At 36.1% G+C, this 15,780-nt stretch overlaps 1 protein-coding gene across 1 annotated transcript in view; it reads left to right on the top strand.

The window, feature by feature from the left end:
• LAMA2 (laminin subunit alpha 2) overlaps window positions 1-15,780 on the top strand; it is a 273,953-nt gene that overhangs the window by 202,661 nt on the left and 55,512 nt on the right. The window contains exons 39-40 of the mRNA XM_018078006.2: window positions 2,430-2,568; window positions 8,068-8,170. Coding sequence (XP_017933495.1) covers window positions 2,430-2,568; window positions 8,068-8,170 — 242 coding nt within the window. The remainder of the gene's footprint in view (window positions 1-2,429; window positions 2,569-8,067; window positions 8,171-15,780) is intronic.

Genomic DNA, 15,780 nt, shown 5'->3' with positions numbered 1-15,780 from the left:
GTCTCTGATAAAGTGTGTGATACTTGTAGAATTACTGGCTTCATTTACAGCATCACACTAGTCTAGATATTCAGTCTAACGTATGTTTTGAGGAGTGCATAAAAGAATGATAGCTGTGATATCCTTACTAAAAAGGATTTGAAGGACACTGTTTCTAGAAAAGTGTGGCTTTTGTATCACATCCATCCATATATAAAAATCCAAATACACGGAAAGTTGGAAGGAAGAAACTAAGAAGTAGAGAAAAAGTAGACAAAAAAATATTATGCCTCCTTAATCAAATGCTGGCAAGATATATTTTGAGATAGAGCTTTTTAACCATTCTAAATACACTTTTTTGTGGGTGTGTGTATGTGCTTCTGTCTTAATGAAGATTGACAGGTTGGCCTTAAGGAGCTTAGGATAGTGTTTACAGTCACATTCACTGTGGTATAACAGTACCATGAATACCTCTGTCTGATCCAGACATCAACCTCAGTTTTTCAAAATACACAATAAAAAGTGCAGAATCAAGGACATTAAAAATTGTGTCTAAAAGCAGGATGTTTAAAGTTTATATTTCTGATGTGGTCAGATAGATACGTAACTTCAAAGGACAAATACCATGGTGCTGTGGAGTCCTGCATCAGGATAAAGCTGTTTACTTCATCCACTGGCAATAAACAGGTATACTTTACAGGCATATACAGTGTCTATCAGTCTTAGCAATTGAAAAGTGTATCTATCTTCACAAGTGACACTTGAGTGTCTTTCAGATACTACTAAATTTACTGTAAAATACCATTTCATCTTACAGGAGAAATTGAGGCAGAGCCCTTTCTCTACAGTCACCCCCCTAAGAACTCAAACAGCATACTGATTGATGGTGAAGATGTTCTCTTGAGTGTTAGAACGTGGAACAGGTCATTAGTTTAACCTAGAAAAAAATTGTTGCTATTTTTTCTGTATACAAAAAGGTATTAGTATAGGCTTCTCCCTTATGGCTAATTGCCTGCTCCTGAGCAAACATCATTGGTATTTGGCAAATTCAGTTTGGTTCCCTCCTAACCAGAAGGGATTTGAACCATATTTCTTAGTAGTACTTGAGCTACTTGCTAGATAGCCATTCTGGGCTGCACATTTCTCTAACAGAGCATCACAGAAACTTACAGTAGCCTAGTGAGTTCCATCTGTAGTTGAGGAAGGAGATATGCTTTTCCAGGAGTGATGCAGAGGCAGCTCAGTCATGCCATTTCTGCAGTAACCTAGAGGGACTCTATCCCCCTATTAACTACATGTGGAGTCCAGGGATTATACTTTCTATCCACTTTCTTCCCTGTGGCATTTTGTAGAAATCAGTATGTAATTGATGCCAAGATCAGAGCCCAGCTGTCCTAGTTCTCCAGTGAACAGATTAATTACCAGGATGAATTTGTCTTTTTTTCAACACACACTTTATCAATAACTATTTTGTACAAGCTTAAACAGGTCCAGCAGAAGTAATCCCTGTCTCTCTTATGTTGCCATACACCTTGATGGATCAAGCATCTCCCAGAAAGGCAAAAATCCAAGTTCAAATCCATGCTTACCCAGTTCAAGTGGAGATTTTAGCACATTTACACTTTATTCGGTAAAAGCATCGTAGCCATCAGTCATAGTATATACTGAGATGGTGGTTTTCAAGTTAATTCTGTAGGTGTAGTAATTCTTCCTTGAAAATGTTTGAATATATCATACAGAGTGCAAGAAAAGTTATTTCCCCAACCCACTGACTAGAAATTCCCCTAGAAGGAGGTTAACTGAGATCTGTCCCTGCACCAGGAAATATTAACTGTTTATAATTACCTTTTAATCTAATTATAGTTATTAGAACATAGTATTTCATGTCAATTGAACATCCCATTCAGTATGAAGCATTATTATTTATGTTTTTCATTTTGTTCAGCAAAATTAGCATTTAGGATTTGGTTTAGATGGTGAGATCTCCTTTAAAACTGGCGGTTCTGTGTTTGGCAGCCAGACCAAGAAATTAGTTGTTCAGAGATTCTACTTTAAAACATGTCTGTTATGATCCTTCATGTTCATGCAGTGCAAATTTCATTCAGTTGCCTGGCTCAACACATGGCTATGTGGCTACAAACCCACGTTGTGAATATGTTATTTGTATTAGAGTGTTAAGCACAGTGCTATCTTTTCTCAGTGTCTGGTCTATTTTTATCTCACAGAACCTCCTCTTTAAGCAAACATTGTTCTTTATGTCTTTCTGCACAGATAAAATGTGAATTCTATTAAACACATGAGGCCAGAACTCCTGAAATCCCAAGTGTAGCATTGCTCTCTAAAGAAACACCTTAGAAATACAGGCTGTTGGGTTTGAAAAAGTAGGATACTATGTTCTGTTGAGCTCTGATAGCAGTTTAATGGTGTGTTTACTTTTCACATCCCAACAGAATCCTTACTGAAGCCAAAAACCTCTCTTTCAATGCCACACGTGCTTTCAATGCTTATACTAACATCAAGGATAACACAGACGAAGCTGAAAGAGTTGCCAAGGAAGCCAAGGTTCTTGCAAATGATGCTATGCAAGCGGTAAGAAAAATAAGTAAATTACTGAGTAGAAGGGTTAGACTTTCTGTGGAACTGTGCTACACTTTATCTGAGATCTGTGTTTTGCCATCTTATGACTTTATGTAGAGACCTCTGCCACCATAAATTCTTGTGCTGCCATCAGAAAGCTTATGGCCTTGTGAGAGTTATGTGCACCTTCAGACTACATCCCCATTTATTCCTGACTCACATTCCTTGTTTTTCATTCCTTTTTATTTACAATTCTTCCTTCCTCTGTCTTTCACCTTTTGATCTGTGTCTATGGCTCAAGCCAGCAGGTCAGGACTGTAGGCCATTTGGTATTCAATAAAACTAGTTTAGACATGTGCAAGACATTCGTTAAATATAAAGAACTCCATACCTTAATTAACTCTTCGACCCAGTTCCATGAAAATGCTCAGAGGCACTCATCTGCCCATCAGATGAACTGCATGCACCTGGCAGAATTCTAGAAAGAGAGAATTGTAGCAGAGGAGTGGAAAGTTTTATTCCCTTTGTGAACTCTGCCAGTTGTTGCAGAGAAATTCTCACTATGAGGTACTGCATGCAAATTTTCAAAGAAAACAGAGAGAACATTTAAAAATGGAATTTTAAGGTAAAGGAAGCTCTCCAGCCTGAGTCATAATGAGGATCTCAGCTCTTCAATGCATATACTATGAGCAGAAAACATTCTGAGCATAGCCAGAATTATCTTTTATGTCAAATATCAAAGGAGTTAATGGCTAATTTGTGGAAGGCAGTCAGAGAGCAACTGACGTGCACTTCACAGGCACACAGAAACATGAGGCAATGATAGTATAATAGGAGATTTCCAGAACCTATATTTGATACAGAAACATAGATGAACAGAAGCAACTTGTAGCCACAGCACTTTTACATGAATAAAGGTAGCTTGCAGAGAGCTGTTTCAGTCAAATTGATTATGGGAATAGCAAAAGCAATCACATGCTGTAAAGGTCTGTATTTATGAGAGGGATAAAGTTATCTAACCACTGCACAAAAATTTTAATATTTTTAGGCTTTTTACATTTTCAACATTCTTTCAAATAACAGTAATTACTATATTTTTCTCTTTATGAAATAGTTTCACCTCACACATTGCTATGTGCTAGTTCTCTGTAAATAGTTATTTGTTTCACCAGAACACCTAATTACACCGCAAAATTAAATAAGAACTTGGCCTTTTTTTTTTATTTCTTCTCATTAGGATTTTGCTCCTTTGGAGTGAGTGAGGCAGGCAACTGTTTCAGGGACTGAATAGGAAAAAAAGAGATGCATAGAGCAGTAAAGAAACAAAACAAGCAATTACAGGATAATGACAAAAATGTATATATTAGATGGTGAACTGAGTGATTATAGCATAGGCAGAATAACAATTAAATAAAACATCTAAAAGTGATGGAGGTCAAGATGAACAATATGATGTAAATAGAGGCAAGTGAGTAGCAAGGGAGGAGACTAAGATATTAAGGTGATGTTTTCAGCATCTCCATTGCATGTATTCATGAAAGGGAGATTGCTTTTTGTTATGAGCTGTATATGTATAGTGGGGATCTACTTGATGAGGAAGAAAATTGAGGCAGCTGACACCTTTTAAATGTAATTAACTTGATACAGAGTAGAGATCATCAGTGGTTTACCATCAAACTGCTGCAGGGCAAGATAGATTTAGCCATTTTTTGTTAAAGGATCATGTGAGGATTTCGGGCCAGATTTAAAAAATATATCAGTTGTGAACTACAGGCATCATTTTGCTATTCTATTTTCTTGTTTTTATTTAAATACTGTTGAATGTTTGCTCATGCTAAGTGAAGAGTTTAACTGGTAACCAGATAAATCAGTATCCCTCTTTCTGGAAGTCCCAAGGAACTTTTAGCTGAGCTTCAGCACAAGAGAAAGAATGTACCCTCACGCAAGGATGTCTGGAGCACAGTGGTTCAAACAGTCTCTCTCAGACTGATAAGACCCTAGAAACTGTCCCCAGCTTTCTGAGAAGCTACTCATGAGGACACTGCATGGAAGACAGAGATGATGCCTTTCCCCTCCTTTTGAAAGATGGAGCCATGTTCTCTTCTCTATGAGAGCCGTTGTGGACGCCTGTCTTCTGTAAAAGACTCTGAGCTCCAGATGCTAGGAGATAATGGAGAAAAGCACTGTAGCTCACATGCATCCCTGATCCTAACCTTTCCCATTCACCAGTTACAATGTTGGGGCAGGGGAAGGAAGGTTTCCCAACAGTAACAAGCTGGTGTATAAAGTAGAGATGGTAGAGACAGGTTTCCGTTTTAGGTTCTACCCTGTACATCACTGGAGGAAATGATTTACAAGAACCTAAGTGATATCTCAAGGATTTTTTTTTGTTTTGGTTTGTAATGAAAAGTACTTCTTTTTCAAATTAAGCTAATGTTGCTGAAAGCAAGAACAGAAGATGCTTAAAATCCATCATGATTACAGGAAGCCTGATAAATGACTGGGAAAAAATGTATTAAAAATATGACAGAAAAATTCCTCCTGAGCTGTTTATGATGGATATGTTCTCCTCTTCAAAAGTAAAATAAATTCATCACAAATGAGGAATCTCTAGCATTCAAACAGCTTCAGCATCCCATTAGCTAAGGCAGTAAGTGACTAGAAAAGAGTCACATTAATAGATTCTGTTTGTACCTCACAGATCAGAATTATAGTTTTACCATATATCTTGAAAAAGTGTGATTATTCTCAGGCTTTTTGGAGAAGACTTACAGGATAGTAACTCGAACCACAGGGGACACATTAAATGTTTAGGGTCCTACTTCCTTCTTTGCTTTTGACTTTCTTTGTAGTGGTACCCCAACAGTTACATTGGGTGTCTAGATATTCTTACATTGTAATGGCATAAAGCTGCCTGGACATCCCTGTGAGGGTGTCCTGAGGTGCAAACCCTTCATAACATTTTTGGTACTTCAGAATGCTCAGCTATCTTCAGGACTGGTAAAAACAAGAGTAACCCTAACTCTTGCTAGGTGAAAACTTCACAATATAAGTGTATGTGAAAAAAAATAATTTAACACAGAACTATTTTTAACTGATGTGAATTAGCACTTAGCTCTATAAAACATCTAGTAGGTTGTATGTGATCCTCAAAACTGTCCCAGTGCATTTATGCCTCTAAACCGTGATTGAGGCTGGAGTGTATGAACATGTAATGAGGTCTCACTCCTGCCACAAGATGCTGCAGGGATTCAAGCTGCACTGAGTTTGCATGAGGAGGGTAGAAGCCATGAAGAAAGGCATGGGGGAGGAAGGTACTATCCGCAAGTTATGGGCACTCCGGAAGAGGCAGAATTAGAACAAATTAGATTCTCAAGACCTTGCAATTTTCTAATTTATTTTGAATAATAGTATTTTTTTAATTATTCTTTTTTTTTTACAGTGTCCCAATTTAGAAAATAATATCAGAGACTCTTGGCTGTAAATCCTACTAAATCATTAAGGGGTTAACCATGCTGCAGGCTTGCCAGAAGCCCACAAGCTCACCTCACACAAAGGCATAAAATATTTGGTTTTTTAATTATTGACTGCTTCATAACTTGACATCTCATGAGCCACAAGAAAAACTAGGAAAAAAAAGTATGTTTTCTATCAGATATCTCGATTAATCCTTACTTTCAGAATTACTTTTAAAAAAAATATAAAATAAAGCTTTTAATCAGTGCAAGTTTATTTATATCTGAAAGGGTTTTATGCTGAAATCTGCTTCTGGCTAATTGTCAGCACACAATTATTGTTCCTGATTTGATGAACTTTTTGGTTTTGCATTGTAAATTTGACCTTCCAATTTCATTTTGTTGACTATAAACTGCATCAACAGCCAGTCAACCATGCCTAGTCATAGAATAATAATAACAATCCTTGTTTTTGAAGTCTGTGGTCCCAAAGTGATCATACCCTGGATTCTGTTGCTAATGGGAAAAGAAATATGAAAGTATTTTCTGATCTGACAAGTGCATCTGCCACAAAATCTGGCCAAACATTCTTCCTTCAAGAGCAGCATTTTGCTTAATTGGGTAGTTTTTTGGATTTTTTTTCCTGGGGTTTTATGTATTTTTCTTTTACCAGTGCTACTTGTTATTATGTGGTAAAGAAAATCTAGAAGAAATTAATTTTGTTCATCTTTTGAATTTATATGTTTCTGTTGATGTTGCAAGGAATTTGTATTCACAGGAATTTGTGTACAAAGGAATTTTGTGTACACAGCTCATTTCAGGTGAGCTTGGAAAAGGGCAGTCATGTGTGCCTTAGTTCCTAAAATCACATAAAGGCATACATTTACATCCCATACAAATACAAAGAATCTTTAATAGCTATACATCCCTGTGACATGGCAACATATACCATGAGATATCGCATAACAAAAACCTTGGTTCTGAATTTTGAAAGTATCCAAAGCATTCTCTAAGATTTTTAAAGAAAAAGAAATGGCAAGTTCAATATATGGTTTTTACAGTTTCGTTGAAAAACAGCAGAGATTTAGGAGTATGTGAAATGTCACCTCTGGGCTTACTCATTATATAAATAATGAATAGCAATAATAATTGTGTCATTTAATTGACACACAGTTAATTTTTGAGTATATGTATCTGCCCTGGAAAATGAAAAGTAGCTGCTTCTTAATTACATACTAGTTGCAAGGCTATGACCCATGACTAATATAGAATGTTATCTGGCTGTCAGGAGTATTCTCAAAGAAATGTATTCAGTATGATGTATGACCTGAGTTCATTCTTACAAACTACACAGTAAGTGGTTCAGAAGCTAGAGCATTTCCTACCAACTGAAAACACTAATCTAATTTAGAAAAATCATTCCATCTATCGATCAGTCTCTGCACAGAAGGTAGAGATGGATGTTTTTCAAAAGAAAGATCTTTAAGTAGCACAATATGATGAAGGATGGTTGCTTACTAATAAAACTCTTTCAGATTAAGTGCAGTCTGCCCTTCTTTTAAAACTCTATTTCTTATTTCTTTACTGACCTAGCAATTATAATTCTTTAATTTAACCACAAATGAATCTCTGTTGTCAGTGTGGAATCATTAGATCCAGTCTGACTTCTAAAGTTGCTCAAGCTGCAGTTAGGGAGAAATACTGTATTGCATTGTGTTCTGTCCATAGCTGGAAGGATAAATACATATTTAATTTGAAATATGTTTTGTTTGTTTTGGACAAAGTTTTGCTCTTAGAGTCAAATCTTTTTCTTTAATACTGTAAACATTGTCTCTTTTTATTAAAGTCCCCAAAGGGCATCTGGCTTCCCATTAAAAAAAAAATAATTAGAGAATTTTTTTTTATTTTTTTGCTCTTGTAGACCAATATAATGGCAATGGGATGTAATTCAGAGCACACATTTATCATTTAGATGACTCTTCACTTAGATCATATTCATACTTCTTTTATGACTTTGGACTTTCCTGTATGTTTAACACTGCTTGTTTGTCTACAGACATCTGGTCCTCAAGGATCATTGAAGGATGGCGCCAGGAGCTCTCTTCAGAAAAGCTTCAGGGTCCTTAATGAAGCCAAGATGTTAGACAATGATGTTAAAGGTAAATGCAGTATATGACATTCAGACCTATTAAATTGAAAAAAAACCAAACCAAAATGTGAGAGTGCTGTGCTTTCAGTATGAAGAAGTCAGATCAGTAGGAAAAAAGTATAATTCATTATCTGATTTGAAATTGAACAATGTATCCATAAAAAAAATTCTCCTGTTCTGTGTCCAAGCATTATGCAGGAATGCTTGTTCTCTCTGTCCATTTTCTTGGACAGGAAGGCTGAGGAGGATGAAACTTTGGTCTTCTCTTGCTGAAGGAACCCAATATTAAACTTTTATACTTGTCAATACAAAACAGAGTTTGCAATGTTCGTCAGAGATACCACATCTCTTGAGGACGTCTATGGGGTTTTGACTGAAAATGGAAGCATGGGGAGGTCAAATGAAGCTGTTTGCCAAACAGACTAGTGGATAGGAATTGCTAAGCATTTTCTTGAAAAAGAAAAAAAAAAAGAGATTAAATCCATGTCTCTAGAGGTAAAATTTCACACACACAAAAGATTTCTTTGTTCCTAAAGCATCAATACATGTCTAAATGCAGGTTAAGTCATAAGGTTTGTAAATTCCAAACTGAATATTTCAGTTTCCTAGTGAAAAATAAAGCATCTTTAATTTCTCTTCAATATTTTCCACTGGGGAAAGAAAAATAAGTTTTTGAACCATGATGTTCAGTGAGATGTAAAAGCTGGTAATTCAGGTCAGACTGTGCATATAATGTCCCTAATATTTTCACATCAATAAATGAGAGTATTGCTGGTGAATGCCATAGTGTGAGAAGGTAGGACAGTAGTCAGTATGGACACGTACAAGGGCTTACATGTATACGTGAATAATCAGCTGCAGAAATGAAGAATGGTGAGCAATTGTCTGGGTAGCACTTCTCTAGTGCAAGACTAAAGAGAAGCATGGATCACATGCTGGGTGAGGGTGGAAAAGGCAGATGTCACAGAGTAATGCACAAATAGGTGCACACTTTCCAAAACACATGAAACAATCCTTCCACTCTGTTCAGGGCTTCTAGAGCTTGAGTTACTGGCTACAGTCTTGGGCACCAAACTTCACAGGGGCTGAGGTGGTTTGCAGCATCCTGAAGACATCATGAAGACTAATCATAATTGGTGATCTAGTAGAAGAGAGATGAGGAGAAAGATTGAAATAATGTAGATTTAAAGACTGAAAGACAAATAATCAAATGGATTTAATATTCTTCAGTTATGTCAAGGTTTTTCCAAAGAAGTTGAGACTGACATATCTCAAATGCACTGATACAGATCGCATATTAGAAAAATCTTCATTGTAATTAAAATACAGAAGTACTGAAATTGATTACTGGGAAGATTAGGGAGATACAGCCTTTGAAAATCTCTGAAAACAGCTTAGATGAACATCAGTGAAGAATGGCTGTTGATCAGAAGGAGAAAAACGATCTTTGGACAACCATTTGTTCAGAGCCTATTCAATGATCTTCTGATCATTGCAACCAAAAGCAGTTTATTCCTTGAGTCTTTATCTAGACAGATCATTTTATAGGTCCTCTAAGAAAATACCTATTGTAGCACTAATGAAGAATCTATTTAACAGTACTCAATACTTCTTTTTCCACAGCACTCTTAGGAAGGAATTGAAAAAAAAAAAATTCTGACTAAACCTGAGGGGATTGTATGATACAATTATCCACTTTCAAGTAGGCCAACATCAAGTTTCTCACATCTGCCTTTGTGAAAAATGTTAAATATTACTGCTTTAATTACTTTGTTTTTTACATGTAGCAAAGAAAGCAATTTAGGAGCATGCAATGTTTGTGCCACTGATGTAGTAAAGTCTGAGAGTCCGCCATAAAATTTTTTTAAAGTCTTTCATCTGAATACTGAGTCCAGACAGAATAAGTTCAAGTTGATAATTCTGTGGTTTATTTCAAGTTAGTGCACTGTAATCCCCTCCCTTTAGTAATTTGAAATTTTGGTGTGTGTATATTTGGAGAAGCTTATGTCCTGTCACTATAGTTTTTGAAGAAATCTTTCATACTAGATAGTATGCTCTGATTCAATTGGCTGAACCTATAATAGGGTTAACCTGCAATTAACCACAAGGACACAAGGAAAAAGCATAGCACTTGAAAACCTATGTGAGAAAGCAGATTTAGGACTTGGAAGAAATAAAGATGAGGAAAAAAAAGTAGCTATGATGTGATATTTTTTGCTCATCATAGCATCTGAAAATCAAGCTGGGTTTTGGGGGGGTTTTTTGTTGGTTTTTTCTGTGCATCAGAACTAGAAAAATTGCACACAGTAAATATTCAAGATTGAGTTTTAAACTTGTCACAGAGATGATGCCTGAAGCTTCCCTGTCCTTTTAGCTTACTTAAAATACTTTTTTATTAGAAACAAGACAGATTTTTATAATAGAGCCTATTTTTCAGCTTTTTACATACAAAATTTTCCTTGGCCTGCTGGGATATACATTAAGAAGAACATCCAGCATAAGGGATGAGATCCATACAGCTTTTGGCTATTACTACACTTGCATTTAGTTTTGGCAGCTCTAGGATTTCCAACTGCAGAACAAGTAAACATGATGTTTCATAAGGTCATTAACTGCATTTCACTGTCATACAGTGTTTGAAAGTGAAAAACATCATTATTTTCTTGTAGCAGATCTGAGAAAAAAAATGTGTCTGAGCTACTAGTAAATCTTGGATGTATATTTAGGGTATTCTTTATTGCAACTCTCTACTGCCAGATTCAGTACAGATTTAGGGCTGGATGAACATATTTCAGGAAATATGTTATAGAAAATCACATAATATGAGGAGAGGCCAATGTGCATTTTCAGTAACATGGCTAAAGCATGAAAAATAGGGGTACTTTCTGGAATGCAGACTGCTGCAGTTTGCCATGGCTGGTTTATAGGAAACACGAAAATTACCCTGCTGCCTCTTGTCTTCCACAGCATTCCTCTGAGCAGACTGGACACTACGAAGTGGGGTCCATAGCTCCATGTGCTTCCCAGACATGTATAATTGAGTAACCATGTGTTTCACATAGTGCTGTGCCCTCTTTTCAAGGACAAAGTAAAATAGTGTCTGTACTTGGATGTATGTGAATTCCATGTGTTCACGAGACCATTCGATTTAACCCTGAGACAAGATATATTACCACCTCAATCAGGCATTACTTCAGAGAATTTTGGAAATACGTATGTTATTCTCCCATTGTACCAGTGAGAATTTGATTACAGTTTCATAATTCAGAAGCAAAAGTCTAAAGAGTCTAAAGATGCATAAAGCAAACCGAATGCAAGCAGGCAGCAGTGCTTGTAATGCACATATTAGATCTTTGTCTATGTTCTTGGCCCCAGACCGAAGGGTAATGAGATGGAGCTTTCTTAATGCTCTCTGATATGTCTTAGATTTAAAGGGCTTCATAAAGACAAACATTCTGAACTTGAACAGTACATCTTTTTGCATCTAATAAAACATGACCATGCTCCACAGTTTGACCCGTGGAGATCAGTTAACATCGTGCCCAGAATACAGACGTGTAAGAATAAAATGCAATGACAGATTTTTATTCCCCACCCTGCTTTTGCTCAAAGTGATGATATTATTATTATTGTGAATAACATAGAACATATGTTATTAGTATTATGAACATAATCCCTTCTGGATGTCTTGCTGTTCCCACGATAGAAAGTGAGAGTTCAGTGTCAAACGACTAGTAAGATAATTTTTTTAGAATTCCTATAAAGCCACCCTGTTTAGAGTCTCAGCTGGAAGTGCAGGATGGCTAATGGGTACTCTATAAAGATTTGGTAGAAAGAAGTAATCACTAGTTTAAAATTTTTCTGTCTGCACTACAGGTAGTACATTAGTTAAAGTAATGAAGACCCATAAGCCACTCAACTGATATATGCTCCAAAATTCCAGGCTAGGCTGTGGTAGAGGTGAGAGTGTTTTCTTCCTACATTATGACAGTCTCCTGATTTGTAGCCAATTACCTGAGTTATAAAACCACTGTTAATCATGAAAATGTTTTATATTACCACCAAAGACTGCTGAAACAGTCCTTACAAAGCAAATGTTCTGACAGAAGCTATTAAAATGGAGATTTAGTAATTTCTCTCTCAGTGGGGCTTGGAGTTAGAAAGAATAACCCTGGTTATTCAAAGAAGCAAAATCTGTATGTAGTACTCTGTAGTACTCTGACTAAGAAGGAGTTTTGAAATTTTGGCTACAAGTGAGTAAATACTGCTGCCTGCTAGCTGCATTCTCTCTGTGCCTTGAGGGATTTTTCAGTTTGCCAGGAGCAATTTTTCTTTCTTATAATTTTGAATTTAATGTTTTAAAAATATACTTGCCCCAGCATAGATTTGAGACTGTATACAGACTTTGTCAAAACTGATCAATGAAAAGTGAAACTAAGATATATAAACTCCTCATCAGCTGGAGGTTGCTGTCAAGTCATTTCTTTTGCTGAAGAATTGACAACTTGAGGGGGACTTGTCTTGTCTGACAGCACGTGAATATTTTTAGCTAAAACATTTTCCAGCTGATAGGCAACATAACAAGGTGATAGATCCCTTGTTTGTGTATTCTCCTCTGCTTTGTATTTCTGCTGACCTGGCATATTGCATTTGCCAAATTATTGCAGTCAGTGCTAAAAGTAGTCTTCTTAAAAAGTTAAACATCATTAGCTGCATTTCTGTAGTTGCATATCTTTCCCCTGTTTGTTTCTAATGCCAAGTCTTGCTTGGTTTAGGGGAAAAAAATCAGCTTGTGACCTATCTTCATCTTTATAGGATGAGACTGTGGAAAGCAAGAATGCTATTTGGAAGAAGTAATACTAAGATAACAGAGATGTGTGTTGTGCTGTTTCCAGTAAATAAAAACAGCTGCATGTGTTGCTACTCGGTAGATTTCCATCTTTATTCTGATTTTAGGGTACATGCATTTGGTAGCATAGCCTTGTAATGTCTTTTTGGACAGTTTCACATGGAAAAACTGCATTGGTCCATACTATCAGAAGATGCCTGTTTCGACTATGCTCCACTATGTTCCTACATATATGTTTCCGCATATGTTCCACTATGATGGTGGCTCATCATCAGTCCTTAACCAGTATCACCTTGTATGTGATCTGCAGAGACTTGTAAAAACGTGTCCTTTGTAAGAGTAGATCACTGCCTATAAACAGTAAGTAACTAAATTCTTAAGTTCATCTTAAGATGAAATATATGCGTGCAGGTATTTTTTTTCATTTGGCTCGCTTCAGTTTATTCACTCAGAGGAAAAAGGGATGATGCTTTATCCTGTAATGCTTTGTTTAATATAAAGAGGAATTGAAAATCTTTGTTCACATTAACCAATCCAGAAAATTTAAAGGCCCATACATGCCAAGTCCTTCAGGTTTCTGCTTACTCTTAAGAGTTTAGTTTCAGCAATGCATGCCTAGTTTTGCTCATTTGAACAATAAACAGTGCATTTATTGGTATCCTGTGCCATCTCTGTGCAGAGCTAATCAAATGGAAACAGTATTGAGATAAATTTCTCAGGATACTCCTCAACCTATACTTTAATGTGAACTGACAGTGCAGACCTACTAACCTCTTCCAAGTCAGATAAACTCTGTAGTTTAGAAAAAAAAACTTAGGAAAAGCTGCCTGTATTTTGACTAGCTTTGATGATTAACTGGAGGATCTCAGGCCTTCAAATCATAGCTCCAGCATTTTTCATAAATGCTAATACTGAAAGGATGGGCAAAAGCTGATGTGAAGTGGTTCAGTTTGTGATTCATACAGAAAATTAGTTCAGTGCTTAGTGAAGAGGCCATCTGAATTACAATATGAGAAGTTACTTCAGAATAAAACCTCATCTTAATATCACTGTGCAAAATGAACAATTTCCTTGAAAAGCTGACATGGGACATAGCATCTCCTCACTTCTCTTTGTGTAAGAGCCTCCCTAGGAACACTTATTTATGGCTTTATTATTGTAATTAAAAAAGAAAAAAACCAAAACCATACCCTTAAAATGTATTTGAGGAATTAAAAGAAAAACAATTTAACAAGTATTTCAGGAGTTCTAGGGAAACTTCCTTCATTAAATTCCAGTTTGCTGCTATGGTTACAAAGCTGAAAACAGAAGTCTGGAAACATGATTCTTCAGAAATATAACTGGGGGATAATTAGCATGTTGGATCTGGCAGAGTAAAAAGGAGGAAAAGAGACAATTTAAAAGTATGCTGCAAAGTTAGAGCATAAATGAATCAAACTTCTCAGAAATATTGACACACTTTATAAACACTAACATCCCACCAGAGACACCAAGAAATTATCAGGCAAACCATAATTTCAGAATTAAATAGAGGAAATTAAAACAGTTTTGTCAGTATTATTACTTAGCAAGAAATGAACTCAGATAAAATCTCAGGGCATACAAGACCAGAATATCATGAGTTTATCCTGGTTTAGCAATATCCCGTTACCAGTAGCCTCGTTTAGCAGTCGTGGCAAAACCTGTCATTTAAAAATAAAGCTGTTTTCGAGGAGAAGAGTGATCTCATAATTTGTGTGATTCTTCCCAACTTTATTCTAGTGTTAACTGTGCCTCTTACAGTTCACATAAATGTCCTGTTCCTTTGCAGGACATTTTGCAGGAGTGAAGACCTACCTCCAAGCACTCCTGCAGCCCCGTATGTTGCTTTAATTTAAATAATGCAAACAGATTTTCTCCTGAATGACATTTCAAAAAAGATCTAACAAAAAAAGTATGATTCTCGTTTAAATTCTATGTGCTACTTCAGCCTTGCTATAGCCTTGGAAAATTTAATAAATTATTTCTTATAGGCTATATAAATTTTGTTTGATTTTTCTCTTTACAAATTGCTTTTTGCACACTTAGTTTTGAGAAACTAGATTTTCTAGAAATTTTGGAATGTGACCTACAGTCCCTCATTTTAATGTACCGTTTTTTCTCTCACTAAAGTGTTATAGCCCTGGTGATGTTGGCGGGGTTGGAATACCAATGATACACCTAATTATTGTTCCTTAGTAAAAAGAGATGCTTTTTATTTTGGCAAGCATATTCTTACAATTCACCAACATACCTCATCGCCAGTACATTTTCCTATCTCAGTATCTATTTGGATAAGTAGCTAAAAAGTAGTTGTTTCTTTTCAATAACCTGTCACATATCTGAAGGTCACAGTCATAGTTTGTATCCTGAACTCCTTTTCTACAAATTATTCTCCTCTTCTGGCTGTCAAGCTCAGTGATGTTGAATTACTTCCCGAGTAGGATATACCTTTAAGGCAGGAAATTACCTGTTTCAAATAGTTTTGTATTGATAGGAAGAAATGATAAAAAATGCCCCCTACTATAGTAGTTTAAACGTTAACCAGCATTTTTTATGCCAAACTTTACTTCTGAATTTTGGAATAATGTCTGTTTCAATAACCATAAAGCTTAGCTGGAAGCTCATTTTTGAGAGTTTGAAAAATTGTTGCTATGCTGGATGCTGTTCAAAAGACCCTCCATGGTTTTTATTCAGAGCAACTGATAAAGAATAGGAACTTTCTTATGAAGGAGAACTTCAGTTTCAACCAT

Source organism: Manacus vitellinus, unplaced genomic scaffold (assembly GCF_001715985.3).
Source record: "Manacus vitellinus isolate BGI_N305 unplaced genomic scaffold, ASM171598v3 scaffold_4_pilon, whole genome shotgun sequence".
Lineage (NCBI taxonomy): Eukaryota > Metazoa > Chordata > Aves > Passeriformes > Pipridae > Manacus > Manacus vitellinus.
Note: the sequence above shows the minus strand (reverse complement) of the source record. Positions and strands in the feature narration are given on the sequence as shown.